Source organism: Chelonoidis abingdonii, chromosome 20 (assembly GCF_003597395.2).
Source record: "Chelonoidis abingdonii isolate Lonesome George chromosome 20, CheloAbing_2.0, whole genome shotgun sequence".
Lineage (NCBI taxonomy): Eukaryota > Metazoa > Chordata > Testudines > Testudinidae > Chelonoidis > Chelonoidis abingdonii.
Window position 1 is genome coordinate 18,721,848 of NC_133788.1, and position 16,851 is coordinate 18,738,698.

The 16,851-nt window shown below is 46.8% G+C and overlaps 1 protein-coding gene across 1 annotated transcript; it reads left to right on the forward strand.

Moving 5' to 3' along the window:
• The first annotated feature begins 208 nt into the window (after positions 1-208).
• On the forward strand, positions 209-15,624 carry TBX2 (T-box transcription factor 2). The gene is made up of 7 exons (XM_032779314.2): positions 209-1,130; positions 2,533-2,800; positions 6,346-6,492; positions 8,424-8,500; positions 8,762-8,931; positions 10,830-11,389; positions 13,817-15,624. Exons 1-7 carry the CDS (start codon positions 766-768, stop codon positions 14,261-14,263), a joined length of 2,034 nt encoding a protein of 677 aa, XP_032635205.1. The 5' UTR covers positions 209-765; the 3' UTR covers positions 14,264-15,624.
• Positions 15,625-16,851: the final 1,227 nt, after the last annotated feature.

Below are 16,851 nucleotides of genomic sequence, written 5' to 3' on the forward strand. Positions count from 1 at the left end.
CTGCGAAGCGCTCCCCGCCGGCAGCAAATTCAGCGCTGACCCGGTATGCGGAAAGGAGCCGGGGGGTGGGATTTCGAGCACTTTTCTCTGTCATTGGTTAATATTTTATTCTGTTGACATGTTTTCTTACTGCCGGTGCTTCCGACACCTTTTTTTTCTTCTTTTCCTCCCTCCCTCCTTTCCCTTCCCCCCCCCCTTACCCCAGATCTTGGCCGGAGCTGTCAAAACCACGCCTATGGAGATCCACAATTGGTCTGAAACGCGTAAAATCAGCAATCAAGGGGGCTTGGCTCATTAGCGAGGGGATCAGCGCAGGAAGGACATGTGAGATAGTCACAGTTTTACAGAGATCAGGACAAGATCTAACCATTCCACTCCGGGTCCTTTCGCCTAGCACAGCCTGACCAGCGGTGGATCCGGATCGCGCGCCTTTCTGACTCTCCGGGGGCGCCGTGGTGGCCGTCCCCCCCCGCCAGATTCTCTGCAGTGGGGAGCCCTTTGAAAGCCCCGCGTCGTTCCGGGCCACAGCCGCGGTTCGGCTTTGGTTTCTATTTTAGTCCAGCGAAGGACTTTACTGAGCCCAGCTCCCGCTCGCCTCGCTGCAACGACAACAAAAAAATATAAGGAGCTACCACTATCTCCAGCTGCAAGCGGGGAGTGTCCGCCGCCGGGAGCTGCTCTCACCCGCCTCTGCCTTTTCCTCTTCGCTGGGCCAGCACCAGGGCGAGGGATCCCCTCTTCTCTCCTGGCTTTGTGGATGCACCGATGAGAGATCCAGCCTTCACAGGGACTGCAATGGCTTATCACCCGTTCCACGCTCCCAGACCAGCCGATTTCCCCATGTCAGCTTTCCTAGCGGCCGCCCAGCCGTCCTTTTTCCCGGCTCTGGCTCTGCCTCCGGCGGCGCTGGCGAAACCCATCCCCGACCCTACTTTGGCTGGAGCGGCAGAAGCCGGTCTGCACGTCTCGGCCCTGGGGCACCATCACCAGGCAGCCCATCTGCGGTCTCTCAAGAGCCTGGAGCCGGAGGAGGAGGTCGAGGACGACCCCAAAGTGACTCTGGAAGCCAAAGAGCTTTGGGACCAGTTTCACAAGTTGGGGACAGAGATGGTGATCACCAAGTCAGGAAGGTATGAACACCCTCCCCCAATACACACCCCGCTTGGTAGCTGCACAAGGGCCACTACAAGTGATACAACCCCCCCATTCTTCCACCCCCTCCTTGCACCTGTGACTTCGATGCTTTTTAAAAGAAGCCACATTCAGGATGAGTCGATTTCACTGATTAAGGGGCCCGCAAACCGGATTGAGGATTTTTCTTTCTTCAGTTATTTTTATTTATTTACCTTTTTTCCCCCCGAGGGTGGGAGGAAGCTGCTGATGACAAAATCTGATTCAGTGACTGAAATACAAATAAGAAATAGAGGGCTAGGGGGTGGCTTGGACTTTGTGGATTTTCTCCCCCACTTTCTTTTTTTAAAAGAAAGAAGCAAGATTCCAAATCCAGTGTGTATGCAGCAATTGAACACCTTGCCCTCAGATTAAATTGGTGTAGTTTCTACTTGTTCAATTTCCTAACGTGGAAACGATTTGGTATATGTGGTGCTCCAGCACTTTCTTCACTGCATGACTGACCAATATCGAGAGCTGGCTTTCCCCCTCCATATACCTGTATTTAAATATTAACAGTCCCTTTGAAAAATAAACATAAAAAAAATAGGTTTGCAATAGCCCATCTCCCCACCCACACACTCCAGGTATCTCTGGCTTCAATCTTTGCATTAGCTCACTTTTATTTTACAGGTAGGGTATTTATACATTCAGCGTTGGTATTGTTTTCGCAAATTCTTAGAAACTTGCTCCGTGAACATATTTGGTATTGGTTTTTTTAGGGGAAGGAAATTGCTTTAACATGTATCCAGAATGAATTTTGATCTCTAGTCTCAATTTCCTGAGAAATCCAAGTTGAGATTTCGACCTTTTTTTGCTCGTTTTCTGTCATGCGAATGAGGCGAAACTTTGAATGTAAAGATTTGAATGGTTAGATTAAAGGGGGGAGAGAGACAAATCCGGTGTCTGCACTTTTTAAAAACATGACAAAACTCAGAAGAGCCCAGGACGTAGATTTCAGACCGGTACAGGCTCCCTGAACCAGGATTTAATCTCTACAAGAAGGTCTGATTTTCATAGCAGTTGTGAGACCACAGACCTGTTCCGAATTGGTAGTTCGGTGCGAGTTAATTTTTAAAAATTCACTTCTGCGGTTTTGAAAGCGGAGGCCCAGGATCTAGACTTTACAGTGTAACAACATTTCCAGTTTACTTAGCAGTGGGCACACAATGGATGCAAACCCAGAGAGAGACACAGGGCTGGGGGTACACAGTGCCCGCAGCCTGCAGATCAATAGGTCTCAGACACTGCTGCTGCTTCTCTTCTCGTATTTTGTAACAAAAGCGAGCAAACTCTGTAGTGCTTCGGGTTATTTTTAATACGAATCCGTTCTCTTTCTCTTATTGTCTTTTATTCCCTTAGGAGAATGTTCCCCCCGTTTAAAGTGCGTGTGAACGGCCTGGACAAGAAGGCCAAGTATATTTTATTAATGGATATAGTGGCTGCGGATGATTGCCGGTATAAATTCCACAATTCTCGCTGGATGGTGGCCGGGAAAGCGGATCCAGAGATGCCCAAGCGTATGTACATCCACCCGGACAGCCCTGCCACAGGGGAGCAGTGGATGGCGAAACCTGTTGCCTTTCACAAACTCAAGCTCACTAATAACATCTCGGACAAGCACGGATTTGTAAGTATCACCTCGACAGGGGGCTGTGGGGGTCATTTTAGGGCGGGCTGTGTTGGTGCAGGGAGCTTTTTGGCATTGCCACGAATGTCTCGCTAGCTGCCCTTTAAGTGTGGCATGTTTGTGCATCTGAAGGACAGCTGGGAAGCTAGGCATGGATGAGACAGAAACTGCATCTTAATACATGGGTTGTTTAAAAAAAAACCCACAAAAACCAGCTGCTATCTTCACCAAGGAGCAAAGGGAAACAAAGATAGTTCTGGTGGGCACATTTCAAAAGACATCTATCGATCACCGGGGTTTGTTTGAAAAAGCCAACCCGCGTCAAAATTCTGGGAACTTACTCATCAGATATTGTCGTTTACTAGGTTCCTATGTACTCGCTAAAAATAGACCCAGAAGAACCCACCTCTTACCAAAACGGAGGAAAACGAGGGTGCCTGTGCCATGAATTTAACTGTCCCCGTTAGAAATAGGCAACATATTTCCCCCAGCAGACAGCGCAGTTTGAATGTGCGCTTATCATCTGTAAACAGTAAATCACCAGCTCTTATCATGACATTTTAATTCATAACACACATGGCGGGCCTTAAAATGCATGGGATCCATCACTCTTAATTAAGATTAATCGCCGTGTCGATTATGTGTGTAAGTGCGTACACCCCCCCCCAACCTGTTCACTTGGGCCTTTGAGTCGGTATGAATTGCGAATTTCAGACACGTTGTAAACGTGAAAGGCGTCTTGTCGTGTTAGGCACATGCTAACTTCACCGCCTCAAATGTCTAAGGTTGGGCTGAGGGTGCATGGAAGTGGTTGCATGTTGTAGATGCCATGGGTTTTGTAATTTGCAGAGGACTCTGCCATATTCCCCATTTCAATGCCAGGCTGAGTTATTGAAAACCATGTTGTAAACCCCATTAAACAGTGTGGAGCAGGGGGATACAGGCTCTGCGCCATAACAATAAGTGGAATTTTTTTTTTTAAATCAGCTTTGGAAGGAAGAACTCTTAAGAACACGTCACTGTGGATTTAAATCCTTACACCGTTTGCTTCATGTTTGACTCACGCGGGTGACTGCCAATGTACTTTTACAACTCATTTTCCTCCCTTAAAATATGCCCGATCAGTTTCCTTCACTGGGCCTGATCCTGCCAGTCCTCCCTCACTGTAAACCCTCCTGGATTTAAACGTGAGCTGGAATGGTTAGGAGATTGCCTGCAGTGTCATCATTATAAACTCGGGTAATTGCATAATGGCTCTAACATTTGTAACTGCGGGACTACAAGGCAATTTACTTGGCAGACCAGACTGGGACGGTGTGTAAGAGAAAGTGTGTGTGGGGGGTGGGAGGGTTTACATCTGTAAAAATGATTTGGGATTCCATACAGTTGCCGAAATAAGGTCGGGGGAGACTGCGATCTCTGAGAGGTTTTCAATGTGAAGGATCCTTTTGATCACTTGACTTTTTGGTGGAGCAATAAAGGAAAATAGAGGGTCATTTCATAAAACCCTGTTTGGTTTGATTTTGGATGCAGAATCACCCCCCCTTAAATGGAAGGTACGAGGTGTCTGAGGGCAACAGGGTAGCAAAATGAGAAGCCATGCCCTACAGGTGCAACTGAAGGAGATGCCTGCCCGCATATGGGCAAGGCTGGGTGTCAGCTGCAAAATTCAGTATCTCGGGGATCTTGGTTAAAACCGGTCTTGGTCCATTTCAGCTGATAAATGCCTGAAGTGACCCACCTGTACTTAGTTTCTCTGGGAGCATGGAAAGCTTATTTTGTTGTTCCAGGAAGCAGAGTCTCCTTGCAGAGAAGCATCTTTTAAAGTCTATCAAACGTTCCTATTTATTTTTTTATTGATCATCTTCCTCGCCTAGTGGATAAAAAAAAATCGAAGTGTCTTAGCAATTTGCAAATATCCACAGCATAGAGCGGATCTGAACCAGGGAGAGAGATGTTTATTCTTCCATTAATGCCCGGTGAAGGGGGGCGCGGAGGGAGGGAATCAGAGCTAACAAACAAGCTGTCTTTAGCCTTTGGACAAGCATTTGGGGCGATAAAGGGAAAGTTCATCGTCCTATGGTTTTGATATGGTAATTAACTGGGATTTGGAGATGGTGGTTTGTCAGTCAATCCATGCCACAGGCAGTCAGCGCCCACTCAACAGTGGGTGGGGGCTGCACCCAACAGCAATATGGGCAATAGAAGGCATGAAAAATCTCTCAGGTGAGGAGTGAATAAGGATCCAGATTACTTTTTCTAGCTAGGACAAGAGCTGGACCGTTTGACAATACAGGGTGCTCTGTTTGGAGAATGCAAAGTGTAAATCAAGAGCGAGAGAGTATCAAAAATAGCTTTTTATTATTCAAGGGAAGCTAGTGTGATCTACCATTTTTAACGGTTCCTCTTCATCAATTAAATATTTTTGGTGTGTGTTGTTCTCAAAAGGCTGGCGGGTATTAAATCGAAAAGATCAGGGTTTAGTCTGTGCCATCTGGTCATGGAAGGGATGAATTTTATTTTTAAGGAATGCAGATTTACAGCCTGAATGGGAATTTTTGCACCATTTCCTTTATAAATCCCGTCTAGATTACATCAATATAACGTTGATCTGACAGATCACCAGCAGGTGACTATTTGGGGTTAAAAAAAATTTTTTTATTGCCTTCTACAGCAAAATGAAGTGACAATTATTTAGCCACTTGGACAATAGTATTTTACAATAATTAAGAATTCACCAGCTAGCAACACATTTGTTTCGGTAATATCGCATTTAAGTTATTACATCAAGAACAGGCAAGAAATACTTTAGTTGTGTGATTTGAAAGAGGGGGGGAAGAATTTAGAATTCGCAACAATTGTATTCTTTTTCAGAGCAATTTAAGCTAATTAAAATGCATATTTGACTGTTCTTTCAAATTGTGATTCTGGTTTAGAAATATTTCCAAATGCTCTAAAATTAAAAAAAATAAGGAATACAGAATTGCTTTGACTACTGGCGACAGTTTCAGACACCTGATTGGGGAGCAAATGCTTGTTCATCTGTAATATCTTCATCTAAAACATAAAATCCACGTGGATCGTGGCGTGAAACAATCCTTTCGCTATTCCAGTAGCTTACTTGGGAACATATTTTTTTCTGTTGCAGTCGACTGAAGTGAACCCACTTCTGCATAGTGTGAGATAATTTGATATAGATTGCTAGAAAATATGCAATGGAGACTGGGCTCTCCCTTCATTCTCAGGATTGTAATAATCTGGGGAGAGATATTTTGCCTTCTTATCATTGCAGTCATCAGCCTACATTTTTAAAGAGCATTTACAAAGAAATTGCAACAAGCCTTTTTCTTCCAAGTGACCTGATAAGTAGAGGCCAGATTGTAAAAAAAATGACTTATTATAACAGGGGAAAAAACCCTCCTTCTGGTATGAATGGGGGAATCCTGCTTAATATTTGATAGCAGGCTCTGGGTCTAGGAATTCTGCAGGGGAGATTGGTTTGTATTTGCTGGATTTCAGTCATTCGTTCTTTTCCTAACCCACAGACCATACTGAACTCCATGCACAAGTACCAGCCCAGGTTTCATATAGTGCGAGCCAATGACATCCTGAAGCTTCCCTACAGCACATTCCGGACCTATGTGTTCCCTGAAACGGACTTCATAGCAGTCACCGCGTATCAGAACGACAAGGTGAGGGGGTTGTTGTGTAAATAAACCTTTTATTCTGGAGCAGATGCAGGGATCCGATCCTGCGTCCACTGAAATCCCTGACTTCAGGATGGGCTCAGGATCCGTCCCCCGAGGAGGAATCCAAGCAATGGGATTTGGACAAGGACTCCAATGCCCTTATAAGTCTCCCGTTCTGCTGCCACCTACTAATATTAGCCTGTTTAGCTCGCGGTTGTTAGTTTTAAAAAGTCCAACTATTTGGAAATCGAGTTTGCGAACTCCGGGGAGATAAAAATCAAAGGCGGGAGTGAATTGTGTGTGCGTGTTTGCTGCTTCTGCCTGAGCCAGCCGGATGAAACATGCTGCTCGGGCTTCCGACAAATCGGGAGGCAGGGCTTGGGGGAGTGAGAGCAGAAGGGAGAGATTTCAGACAGGTGCCCCCACATGAGGAAGCAGTACCCCACTTTCCCCCTCTCCCGGGAGCCTGGGGTTTTTTTCTTTTCTTTTCTTTTTTGGTTCTTTGGCACGGGGACCGAACGTTGTTGCTCAGTAGCTTTCAGATACTGAGGAGATAGAAATGATGAAGCGTGGAGAGCGGTTGGAGGGAGTTACCTCTAAAGGCAGCCTTTGCTGAGGAGCACAGTGCAACGACCAAGAAGACGGGCTAATTCAGTATCTTTCCAGATTAAGCAGGGTTAGCCTTTCACGTGAGAACAGCAAGCAAAGCTTTGGAGGTGGGTGGGAAACCTTTGATTCTGGTAGTGCTTTAGCTGGGTTTTGTTCTTTAGACTTGACCGGTTTTTAACACCCCCACCAACCCTTTCCCAAGAGGTTCGCCCCCCACACCTAAAAGCTGACCGGCACCTCCACTCCCGGCTGCTGATGTTAATTGACAGGCCTGTCTGAGGGTCCTGGTGGGCTTGTTTCCCTCGTAAAGTTTATGGCGAAGAGTCACAATCGATTACAGAACACTTAGGCTACAGCATCGCCGCAAGCTACCGCAACGCAACTCAGCACTTGCTCCAGCCTGGTTCTTTCTGCTGGGCTCCATGCACTAGTGAACCATCCTGCAACCGACACACACATACACCCACCCAGTCACCCTCTGCAGGTCTGCAAGATCGGAGCGTGTATCCCCAGCTGCCACTGGCTGCTCATCTCTGCAGAATAAAACCCTGCTCTGGGACGGTATTTCTGATCAGTGCAGTTTAAGGGAGATGGATGAGTGGAGTGTGGGGCTCTTTAGGGCTGGAAAGGGACTTGCTAGGTATGCACTGTCTCTTCCCTGCTGTCTATATTGGCACAAAATAAAACCTGCTTGGTGGAAAAGCTGGGAAGTAGAAGGGGGATTAAGCAATTTGTTTTTACAGAAATAATGTGGAGTAGATCAAACATGCATTTTTAAAGCAATCAGCGAGGGGACATATTTCAAAAGCATGAATTATTGAATGCCCTCATGTCGCCAGCACCAGAAGTTAGTCTCTGGGAGAGATAAGAATAGCTTTTAACCAACACAGCAATGTTTAGTGCCATCTTCCCTCCAGGGGGCCGTGAAAAATAACTTCCTATCATTAAAGCTCTATTAATAATTCAGGCCAAACCTCAGCATCATTTTTAATAACGCACGCGGTGTGTTAAACCGGGGATCCTGTGTGTTTCAAACCCTTTGAAACAGAACCTAAATAGAACACTGACATTCTGCACCGTTGAACTTTGGAGGTTAGCCCAGGTCAAGCGACCAAGCTACAAGGTTGCTCTTTATTTTTATTTCCCATCACTTTTTAATGACTAATATTTGTCTCATCGTTGCTGGTTTAAAGGCCAATTTGACATGTATTTCCACACAGTCCAAAAGTGTGTGTGTGTGAGAGAGAGAGAGGGAGATTATTTTAACCCTTTCTGCCTAAAACCTTGTCTCTAGGATAATTTATGCAGTTTATTGTTGTTTTCAGATCACCCAACTTAAAATCGATAATAACCCGTTTGCAAAAGGATTCAGAGATACCGGCAATGGAAGGAGAGAAAAGAGGTAAAATTGTTATCGGAGCTAGAATGTTTTAGTCTAGTGGGTAACATGGATATTTCGTTCTTCCTTCCCTTTGTTTTTGAAATCCAGAAGTTTCTTGAGAGATTTCAGTGAGGATTTAGTTTAGCCCGAAGTAATATTTACAACGGGTGTTGTGAAGCGATTCCACCTTCCCCTATCCCCGTTAACAAGGTCGAACCATGAGTGTATCTCCTGAGATGCATCACAGAGATAATGTTCAGTAACGACTTTTTCTTTTTGAAGGAAACAGCTCACTCTCCCCTCCCTGCGGATGTATGAGGAGCAGTGCAAACCTGACCGAGACGGGGGCGAATCCGATGCTTCCTCGTGTGACCCTGGCCCAGTGCGCGATACACTTCACTCCCCATTGGGTACAGCCCCTAGTCCCCTGAGACTCAACCGCAGCAGCAGAGGTAGACAGACAGTTCACTCCAGAACTCAGCATGTTAAAAGAGGAAAGCCGTGATTTTTCTCTCTTGCCTTCTCTGAACAAAAATGGCCAGACTCGAATCTGATTTACATCCTAAAGCCTTCCTAGGAATGGCTTCGAATTTACAGAGATGTACCTGAGGCTCCAAGGTTGTTAACTGGAAAATTACTTTTTTCCACCCACTAGAACTGAAAGGTATTTGTAGGTCAGATCTGGAACGGAAGATGAGGAAGAAAAGAATAGATTCAAAAATTGTAATTTAAGTAACTTTCCTGATGTGTCAGATTTCAGGTATGTCTTGGGTCCTCATTCCAATGATATAGGTGCCGCTTTTAAATACAGATTAAAAACAGGTGTGGAGTGAATTCCATCCCACTTTGGACTGATTGCAAATTCGGGGTTCAGACCACTGGGAAGAAATTGCACAACCCAAAAGAGAAGGGGGTAGAGAGGTTGATCAGTATAACACAACCAAATGTTACAACTGAAGAAATGTAGCTGGGGGGTGGGGGGAATGCAAACCTTATTTACAGCTTCTAACATTTTCCTGTTGTAAATTTGTGTAAACAACAGGCTGCAATAAATGTAATTATGATGTTACATAAGCCTTACTGGCTTCTAGAACTTCTTTCTGGAGGGTTTCTCTGGTTGCAAAAGATAAATTAACCCCCCTCCACGACAATCCCTAATTTTTAAAAGGAGAGAACATCGGGATTGAACTTGGAGGCTTACATCTAGTAAATGAAAATAAAACACAGTAGCTCTCTCATTGTAGTTTTCACCTACCATATGTGGCACTGACACACTGTCAGTGGAGTTGCTGCTTTTTAAAAAAATCCCTTTCCTCTATTTTAGGCCTGCCTCTTTGGCTTGCAAAAATTAATGAAATTGCAAAAATATGATTTACCTAATACCAGGGTTTATGACACACCTGGCCCTCTTAAGAGCTTTTCAGCTAAATCCATTAAACCGGCAATTAATATATTCCTCAAACCAAGGAATTTAACTTAAGCTGCCTCAAACTTTTTGCTCTCTGAATCACAACTAGTCCGATATTATTTAAATCCGGATGTGTGCAGTTACCTGCCAAAATGGGATCTTTGCTACCTCAGGCTACAGAGATGCTTGCATGCATGATCTATTCTGTAGGGAAATATGGTTCAATTCACTATTTTTCCTCTACACAATTAGGTGTATTTCGATCAGTGCTTTTTCAGAACAGATCATGCCATACTTATTTCATGTGACTGGTGATTTAATCTGAACAACCCCCTCCCGTTCTAATCGGTCCATAAGGTGCATTTACACCCAGTCTAGCTCTACCATAAATGAATCCATTCTTTTCTAATACTGCACATACTCCTTCCTTTCTCGAGGGCTTTTGCTTTCTTTTAACCCGCAGAGCACATCGTGAGCTAGGCAGACCAGTGTGAGGATGAAGCTAATTGATAGGATGCTGTCATATATTTTGGTACCCTTAGCAAATATGTTCTTCCTGTTTGGCAAAGCGGTGCTAATCCCCTGTGCCTCACAATTACCAGTTCATAAAGGTCTGATTCTCTCCTCCCACCCCCCTCGCCCCGAAAATAGATTGAATTTCTTCAATGAATAACCAGGGTTTTTTTTCCCCCAAAACGGTGGGGATTTTAGCAACAACCCTCCCTCCCCCAGTTTAGTGCTGAGTTTAAACAGACCCAGGCAGAGCGGGACGGCTGGGGAGGACAGGTTGCCACGGGTGTGTGATAAAAGGGGGCTGGAGGGGGTTGAGCGGCAGGGCAGCCTGCACTGGGGGTGATTCTCTTGGGCCCCCAGCTGTGCTCGCCCCCTGGGGCACGGGATGGGCCCGCGTTTCACACCCCCCCCCCCCCGCTTTCCTTGCAGAGGAGAAATCCTGCCCGGAAAGCGACCCGGAGCTGGAGAAGCTGCCCGAGGAGCGGCCGGCCCGCGGGCCCAGCCCCGGCCCGGAGGAGACCAGCCCGCGCAGCAGCCCGCGGCTGCCGGAGGAGCGCAGCCGCGAGAGACCCAGCCCGGAGAAGCCCAAAGGGCTGGAGAAGGACAAGCCCGAGGGGCGGCGGAAAGAGCCCGACGCCTCCAAGAAGGAGGCGGAGGGCGGCGGGCTGAGCAAGGAGCCCTTCGCCCCCCTGATGGTGCAGACGGACAGTCCCCCGCACCTGAGCGCCGGGCACCTGCAGAGCCTGGCGCTCTCCGGCCTGCACGGGCAGCAGTTCTTCAACCCGCTGGGCGCCGGGCAGCCGCTCTTCCTGCACCCGGGGCAGTTCGCCATGGCTCCCGGGGCCTTCTCCGCCATGGGCATGGGACACTTGCTGGCCTCGGTGGCCGGCGGGGGGCTGGAGAACGGAGCCCTGGCTTCGACTCAGGGGGCAGCCGGGAGCACCACCCCCTTCCCCTTCCACCTCTCCCAGCACATGCTGGCCTCTCAGGTAAGCGGGGCTCCCGGGAGGGGCTGGGACAAGCCGCCGTCCTCCCCCTCCCCTTAACATCCCTCAAAACTCAACCCGGACCCCGATCTACTCCTTCCCCACGAATGTATCCCCCATTTCACCCCCCTTATCCCCATCTGCCTCCGTATTTAACCCCCCTTCATTGTCCCGGTTAACCCCCCCGTCTCATTAAGATGGGGGGGGAGGGTCCGGAGCCTGGGGCAGCCCCTTCTCCCCGCACGCCTCGATTCGTACCAGGGCAGAGGCCAGCAGCTCGCCATGGAAAGCAATGGCTGGGCCGGGGCAGCGCTTTCATCGTGTCCCCAGGCCATCCCCCGCCCCGTCTCCTGGCTCTCCGGGCAGCGGGAGGCTGGGTTGTTACCGTCACTATCCCCCTCCCAGGTCGCTGATTGAATCCGATGCCGCGTTGCTTGCTTCGGATACCTCCCGGCTGGGCCGGAGAAATGCGGCGGGGTGAAGCAGGGTCATGTTTCGGATCCTGCTCTCCGGGGAGCAGTTCTGCGCGGTTCGCTAGCCAGAAGGGGACTTCTGAAAACACAGTAAATCAGCCCCTCGGGGAGACAGGGGAGACTGAGCGCCTGAGAGTGGCGTTATCACCTGCTTTCCTCTGCAGGAGCAACGCTCTTCAGCTGCCCACCCGAGGGTCCCTTGATTTCTATCAGTGACATTTGTCTCCGGCCAATAATTGCTCATATCACCCTCCCCTTGGCGCTGTTACACTGTAATTCGTTTAGACGCAGTCAGATCTGAATGGTAACACATGAGCCAGCAGAGATGCTCGGCCCTGACCCCGTTTTGAAATCCCCAGCTAGAGCGGTATTGAACTGATACAGAATAAAACGCGTCTAGCTCCAGCCTCTCCTTGGGTGTGTCAGAATCGATAATGTGCAGGGAGCCAGGACTGAGAGGAACCCGGGCTGACCTTGCAGTGTAATTACTTTCCAGCTGCTTGCTTGTTTCTGTTGCAAACAGGAGATACATGGGAATTATGGGTGCACCTATCCACTTCTGTGCCTTTCCCTAGCTTTGAACAGGGTGAATCCTGAGTCAAACCCAGCAGGCTGGATCACTGCTAGAGGTGGTAACTGCCTTCAAGGCCCATTATGTCCCCCCCAAATCAGAGGGGGGGGAGCAACTCCAGTAAGTGGAAAGAGCCCAGTTCTGCCCACTGACTTCAATGGGAGAAAGATCCAGCCTATTTCCATTGGCCAAAACTAGGGTTGTGCCATCTTCAAAATGGCTTCTTCTGTTGGATCCTGAGTTGTGTGTGTGTGTGTGTGTGTGTGTGTTGCCCAACCCAAATACACCAAGAAGTCATTTAAACTGTCTAATTTAGCGATCCTACTTAACTATGTGTATTAATGTGATTAAACTTGTGTGAAGATGCACAGACCTGGCAGACAGGCTACAGCCCAGAGGGAAGATGCTGCTTTTGATGTCCTAGTGGAGACCCGTTCAAGGCAGAGCCTGGTTGTGATGTACTGCTCTAGCTTTTGAACAGGTGTTTCTCTGGTAGGGGTTCCAGGCTGCCCAGCAGACATGCCAGTTAACTTCATTTCTATTTATCAGGTCTGATCCTCTCCCCATCTATTACAAGATCCTTTAGGAACTCAACCGGTTACCTTCATCCCTACCTATTGCTTGAGCAGTGCCCCAGCCTAATTAAGAGGGGATTGTTTCTGTGCCCCGGACTGTTTCAGCAGGTTGATTCCTTTCATGGTTCCCTGATGTTTAAATCTCTTTTGCTGCATAGAGGATGTATTGTTGCAGTGGGAAATTCAGAATGAAAGGGTGCAGGATCTGATATGTGGCAGATGTTTATTAGTAGAGAGGAGGCACAAATTTATGGCCTCTCTCCTGGCCCAGAGGGATGGAAAGTGCTGAGCTGAGTGGGTGAGAGTGTTGGAAGAAAATATTCCATTTCCATTAGTTAATGAGTTTGACTTGATTTCGCGCTGCTGGCGGAAGGTCATTTATGCTCCCAGAGGACAGAGAAGCTCACCCAAGGCAGAGACAATTGACAGACAAGCTTCTGTCTCTTGGGCTCTGCGTTTGGAGTGATACACAGGAGCTTGGCTACTTGGACTTCCTCCTGGGTCCCGGGGATGAAATGCCCTGGTCCCAGGCCTGCTGTCCTTTCTCTGGGGCATTGGTTGGTTCCCCATCCCAGCCTCCTTCCAATAAACTGGATGCAACTGCCAACCCCTCTCACCTGGAGTCTGCTCTCTTGGCCTGTTACCTTGGCAGTAGATTCTCTTCTAATCCCTTGATTTCAAAGGTCTCAGGGGGGCTCACCTGGATTTTCTGGCTGCCTGGGATTCTGCCCCCTGCCCCCCAGCTTGTGATGGTGCCAGTTCCCACCGCCAGGTGCTCTTAAAACTCTCCTCCTTTGTCTCTCTCTTGCAGGGAATTCCGATGCCCACCTTTGGCGGACTCTTCCCGTATCCGTACACCTACATGGCAGCTGCAGCAGCCGCCGCCTCAGCACTGCCAGCCACCAGCGCGGCAACGGCCAGCTCCCTGTCCCGGAATCCCTTCCTGAGCAGCACCCGCCCTCGCCTGCGCTTCAGCCCGTACCAGATCCCCGTCACCATCCCACCCAGCACCAACCTCCTGACCACCGGTCTGCCCACCAGCCTGAACCCAGGCTCGGAAGGCTCCAAACCCAGCAGCAGCAGGGAATCCAGCCCCCTCCCAGACCTCCCTTTGCACAAATCCAGCAGCCAGAGGGGCTCCCTCTCTCCCAAAAGCTCCCTGAAAGATTCTATCAATGAACTGCAGAATATTCAGAGACTGGTCAGTTGCTTGGAGAGCCAAAGGGAGGTGTCACCCGGCAGGGAGTCCCCCAAGTGACTTTCTGAGCTGCCAACATGCTGGCCTGGAGGGCTAAAAAGCACTGGGATTTTGTACAGCACAGTATAAATATTTATTTAAAAAAAAAACAAGGGAAAAAAGGGGAGGGGGGCAGGCAGTTAAAGACAGGGATACAAGTGTGATCCATACAGACACCCAGACAAAGCAGAGGCCAAGTGAATGATCCACAAGCAAAATATCCCATAGCCAGGAGAAATTATGGGAGACTATTCCTTCCCCTCTCCCCACCACTCTCCACTCAGACCCAGGAGAATATAATGGATAGGATCTCCCCTCCCTAAACCCAAATCAGGAGAAAATACGGCAAGTATCCTCTCCCCTCCTCAGTCTCCCTGGTTTAGACTCAAAATACATCTGGAAAAGCAAAAGGACTCCAATCTGCAGTGTAGCTTCCTCGATCAATGGATTACCCAGAACACATGCAATTTCTGGGATGGCAAAAGAATGTACCAGTCATTCCTTTAAAGAGACTGTGGGAAAGGTGACTGATGTTTTCTATAGGGACTGATTTCTGAAGGGAGGAAGATGCTTTCAACCCCCCCTCCTCACCTAAAACAGGCAATTTTAAGAGGAAAATAATAACTCTGGGCGAGGCTAGTGACTATGAACATGTGTGTAACCTGATTTGTCAGGGGGAAAATGGAAATAAACTGTCATCAGCTCTGTTGCATCCACCACTGATTTCAAAGGCCACCAACACTCAGAACTGGTACAGGCAGTGTGACATGGTGGTTTTGGAATCTACCGGTGTACCAGAAAAAAAATATTTATGAAATAAATGAAAATTTGTGTAAATAAGCTATAAGGATCCCAGAATATGCAAATTGGTATTAATTTATTCAGTTGTACATTGGTGTGTACATAATATTTAGAGTTTAACTCATCGCATTTAATTTTTTTTCATTTTACATGAACATATATATTGTAAATGAAAAAAATATTTAGCTCTTTGTGATTGAAGGAGATCTTGGTTTCTTTAACTGTGTTTTAAAATGTTGCCTATCCCGCCTGTTCTCTAGGACAATCATGTGCCATCAGTATACACTTTTCAGTCATTAAAATCGGAGTTTAATTCTTTAATGAACTCTTACAAGGAAAAAAATCCAATGAAAATATCTTTACAGTGCGGGGTATAGGAAATGCAGGAATAAACCTCAGGTTTTTATTTTTCACTCCAGAACAAAAAAAATATAATAAATTTAAATATCACACTGACTGTGCGCTATATTTGTTTTAAAATAAAAATATACAGGATTTGAAATGTGCTGGTTATTCGGGTATCTATCTGTTCATTTTTTGATGAATTCTCTCACATCTTTCAATAAAAAATATTCTAAGAAGCTTTGCAAGTTTGGTGTTTTTCATCTCTCCTAGTATTTCGGCATGATTCCATGTGGGTTATTTACTTTATTCTAACTTCTGGGAGTAGGAAATTCTGAAGCCTCCTCCCCTTTGAAATTTGAATAGCCCAGCATGCACGTGGAGTTCTGAGTGGAGATTTTGATCACCCTAAGAAATTAAAACCACTAACAATTTTTTTCTAACGTCAGGGCTAACTACAACTGGGATGACATCATTCTTACCGAGAGTAAAGCCTTCAGTTAACTCCAGTAATACAGGTTCATGCACTGAGCTTGCAGTTAGGCAGGCGCTTAACTTTAGCACGTGAACAGTGCTGACAAGTCACGTGCTAAACACTTAAGCACTGCATAACTGGTTGCAGGGCCAGGAGTCTTTATTTTGCTTTAATTAGCACAAAGGATTGGGTGTGTGGGGGGGGACAGTTTGATTCTATCTCACCCTCATTCCCTGCAGCTTTGACTTAAAAAAAATATCTAAAGAGTCAATGATTAGCCCAGGAGGAGGAACCGAACTAGTTGGGTCAAAATGTGGATTTTGTGTAGCCCTCGATTCTCTGCAGGCCTGTGATGAAGGACCCATTGCACTTAAGTTCTAATATCTGAAAATCCTGGCATGCATATTAACATACTGTACTTGCCCCAGTTTCGTGGATCCAACAGCTCCCAGAGAAGACTTGAGTGAGTTCAATTACCATCTGAAGACTTTGAATCTGAAACGTGGAGACTTTATTAGGTTAGGCCTATTTTTTTATATATGTTCGTTATTATTTTCAATTAGAGGATGTGTAGAAAGTCTGTTCTAAATCCTGCGAGCCTGCATTTAATTTTGATCAGGAAAGATTAAAATGCTTCAATGCATATAAACATCCGTTTTGTATTATTGAGATATAAACGAAAAGAAACAGTTTGATTTAAAGCGACAGCAGCAGATATAGTTTCCAGCGACAGTGTTGCAACATTTTGCTGCACTTTTTTTTAAGCTTAAAGCACACACAACATAAAATCAGATTTCCCCTTATTGCCAATGTAAACTGTTGCTCTTTGAAAACCATTTTGGCTAAGCTGCCTTGTTTATTTGCAAATATGTTTCCCATCTCGACGGAAAGGAAGCCTTTCATTTTAATTTGACTTTATGACGTTGGACTTTTGTGTCTTATCTGTCAGTGGTTTGCTGGAATTCCCCTGCTACCCCCAAAATAAGTTCCT

What these genes read in the sequence shown, in the direction of transcription:
- TBX2 (XM_032779314.2), top strand. Translation starts at nt 766, where the DNA reads ATGAGAGATCCAGCCTTCACAGGGACTGCAATGGCTTATCACCCGTTC. An exon ending in TCTCGGACAAGCACGGATTT is followed by an intron (nt 2,801 to 6,345) that starts GTAAGTATCACC and finishes CCTAACCCACAG; the next exon opens with ACCATACTGAACTCCATGCA. An exon ending in AGCACATGCTGGCCTCTCAG is followed by an intron (nt 11,390 to 13,816) that starts GTAAGCGGGGCT and finishes TCTCTCTTGCAG; the next exon opens with GGAATTCCGATGCCCACCTT.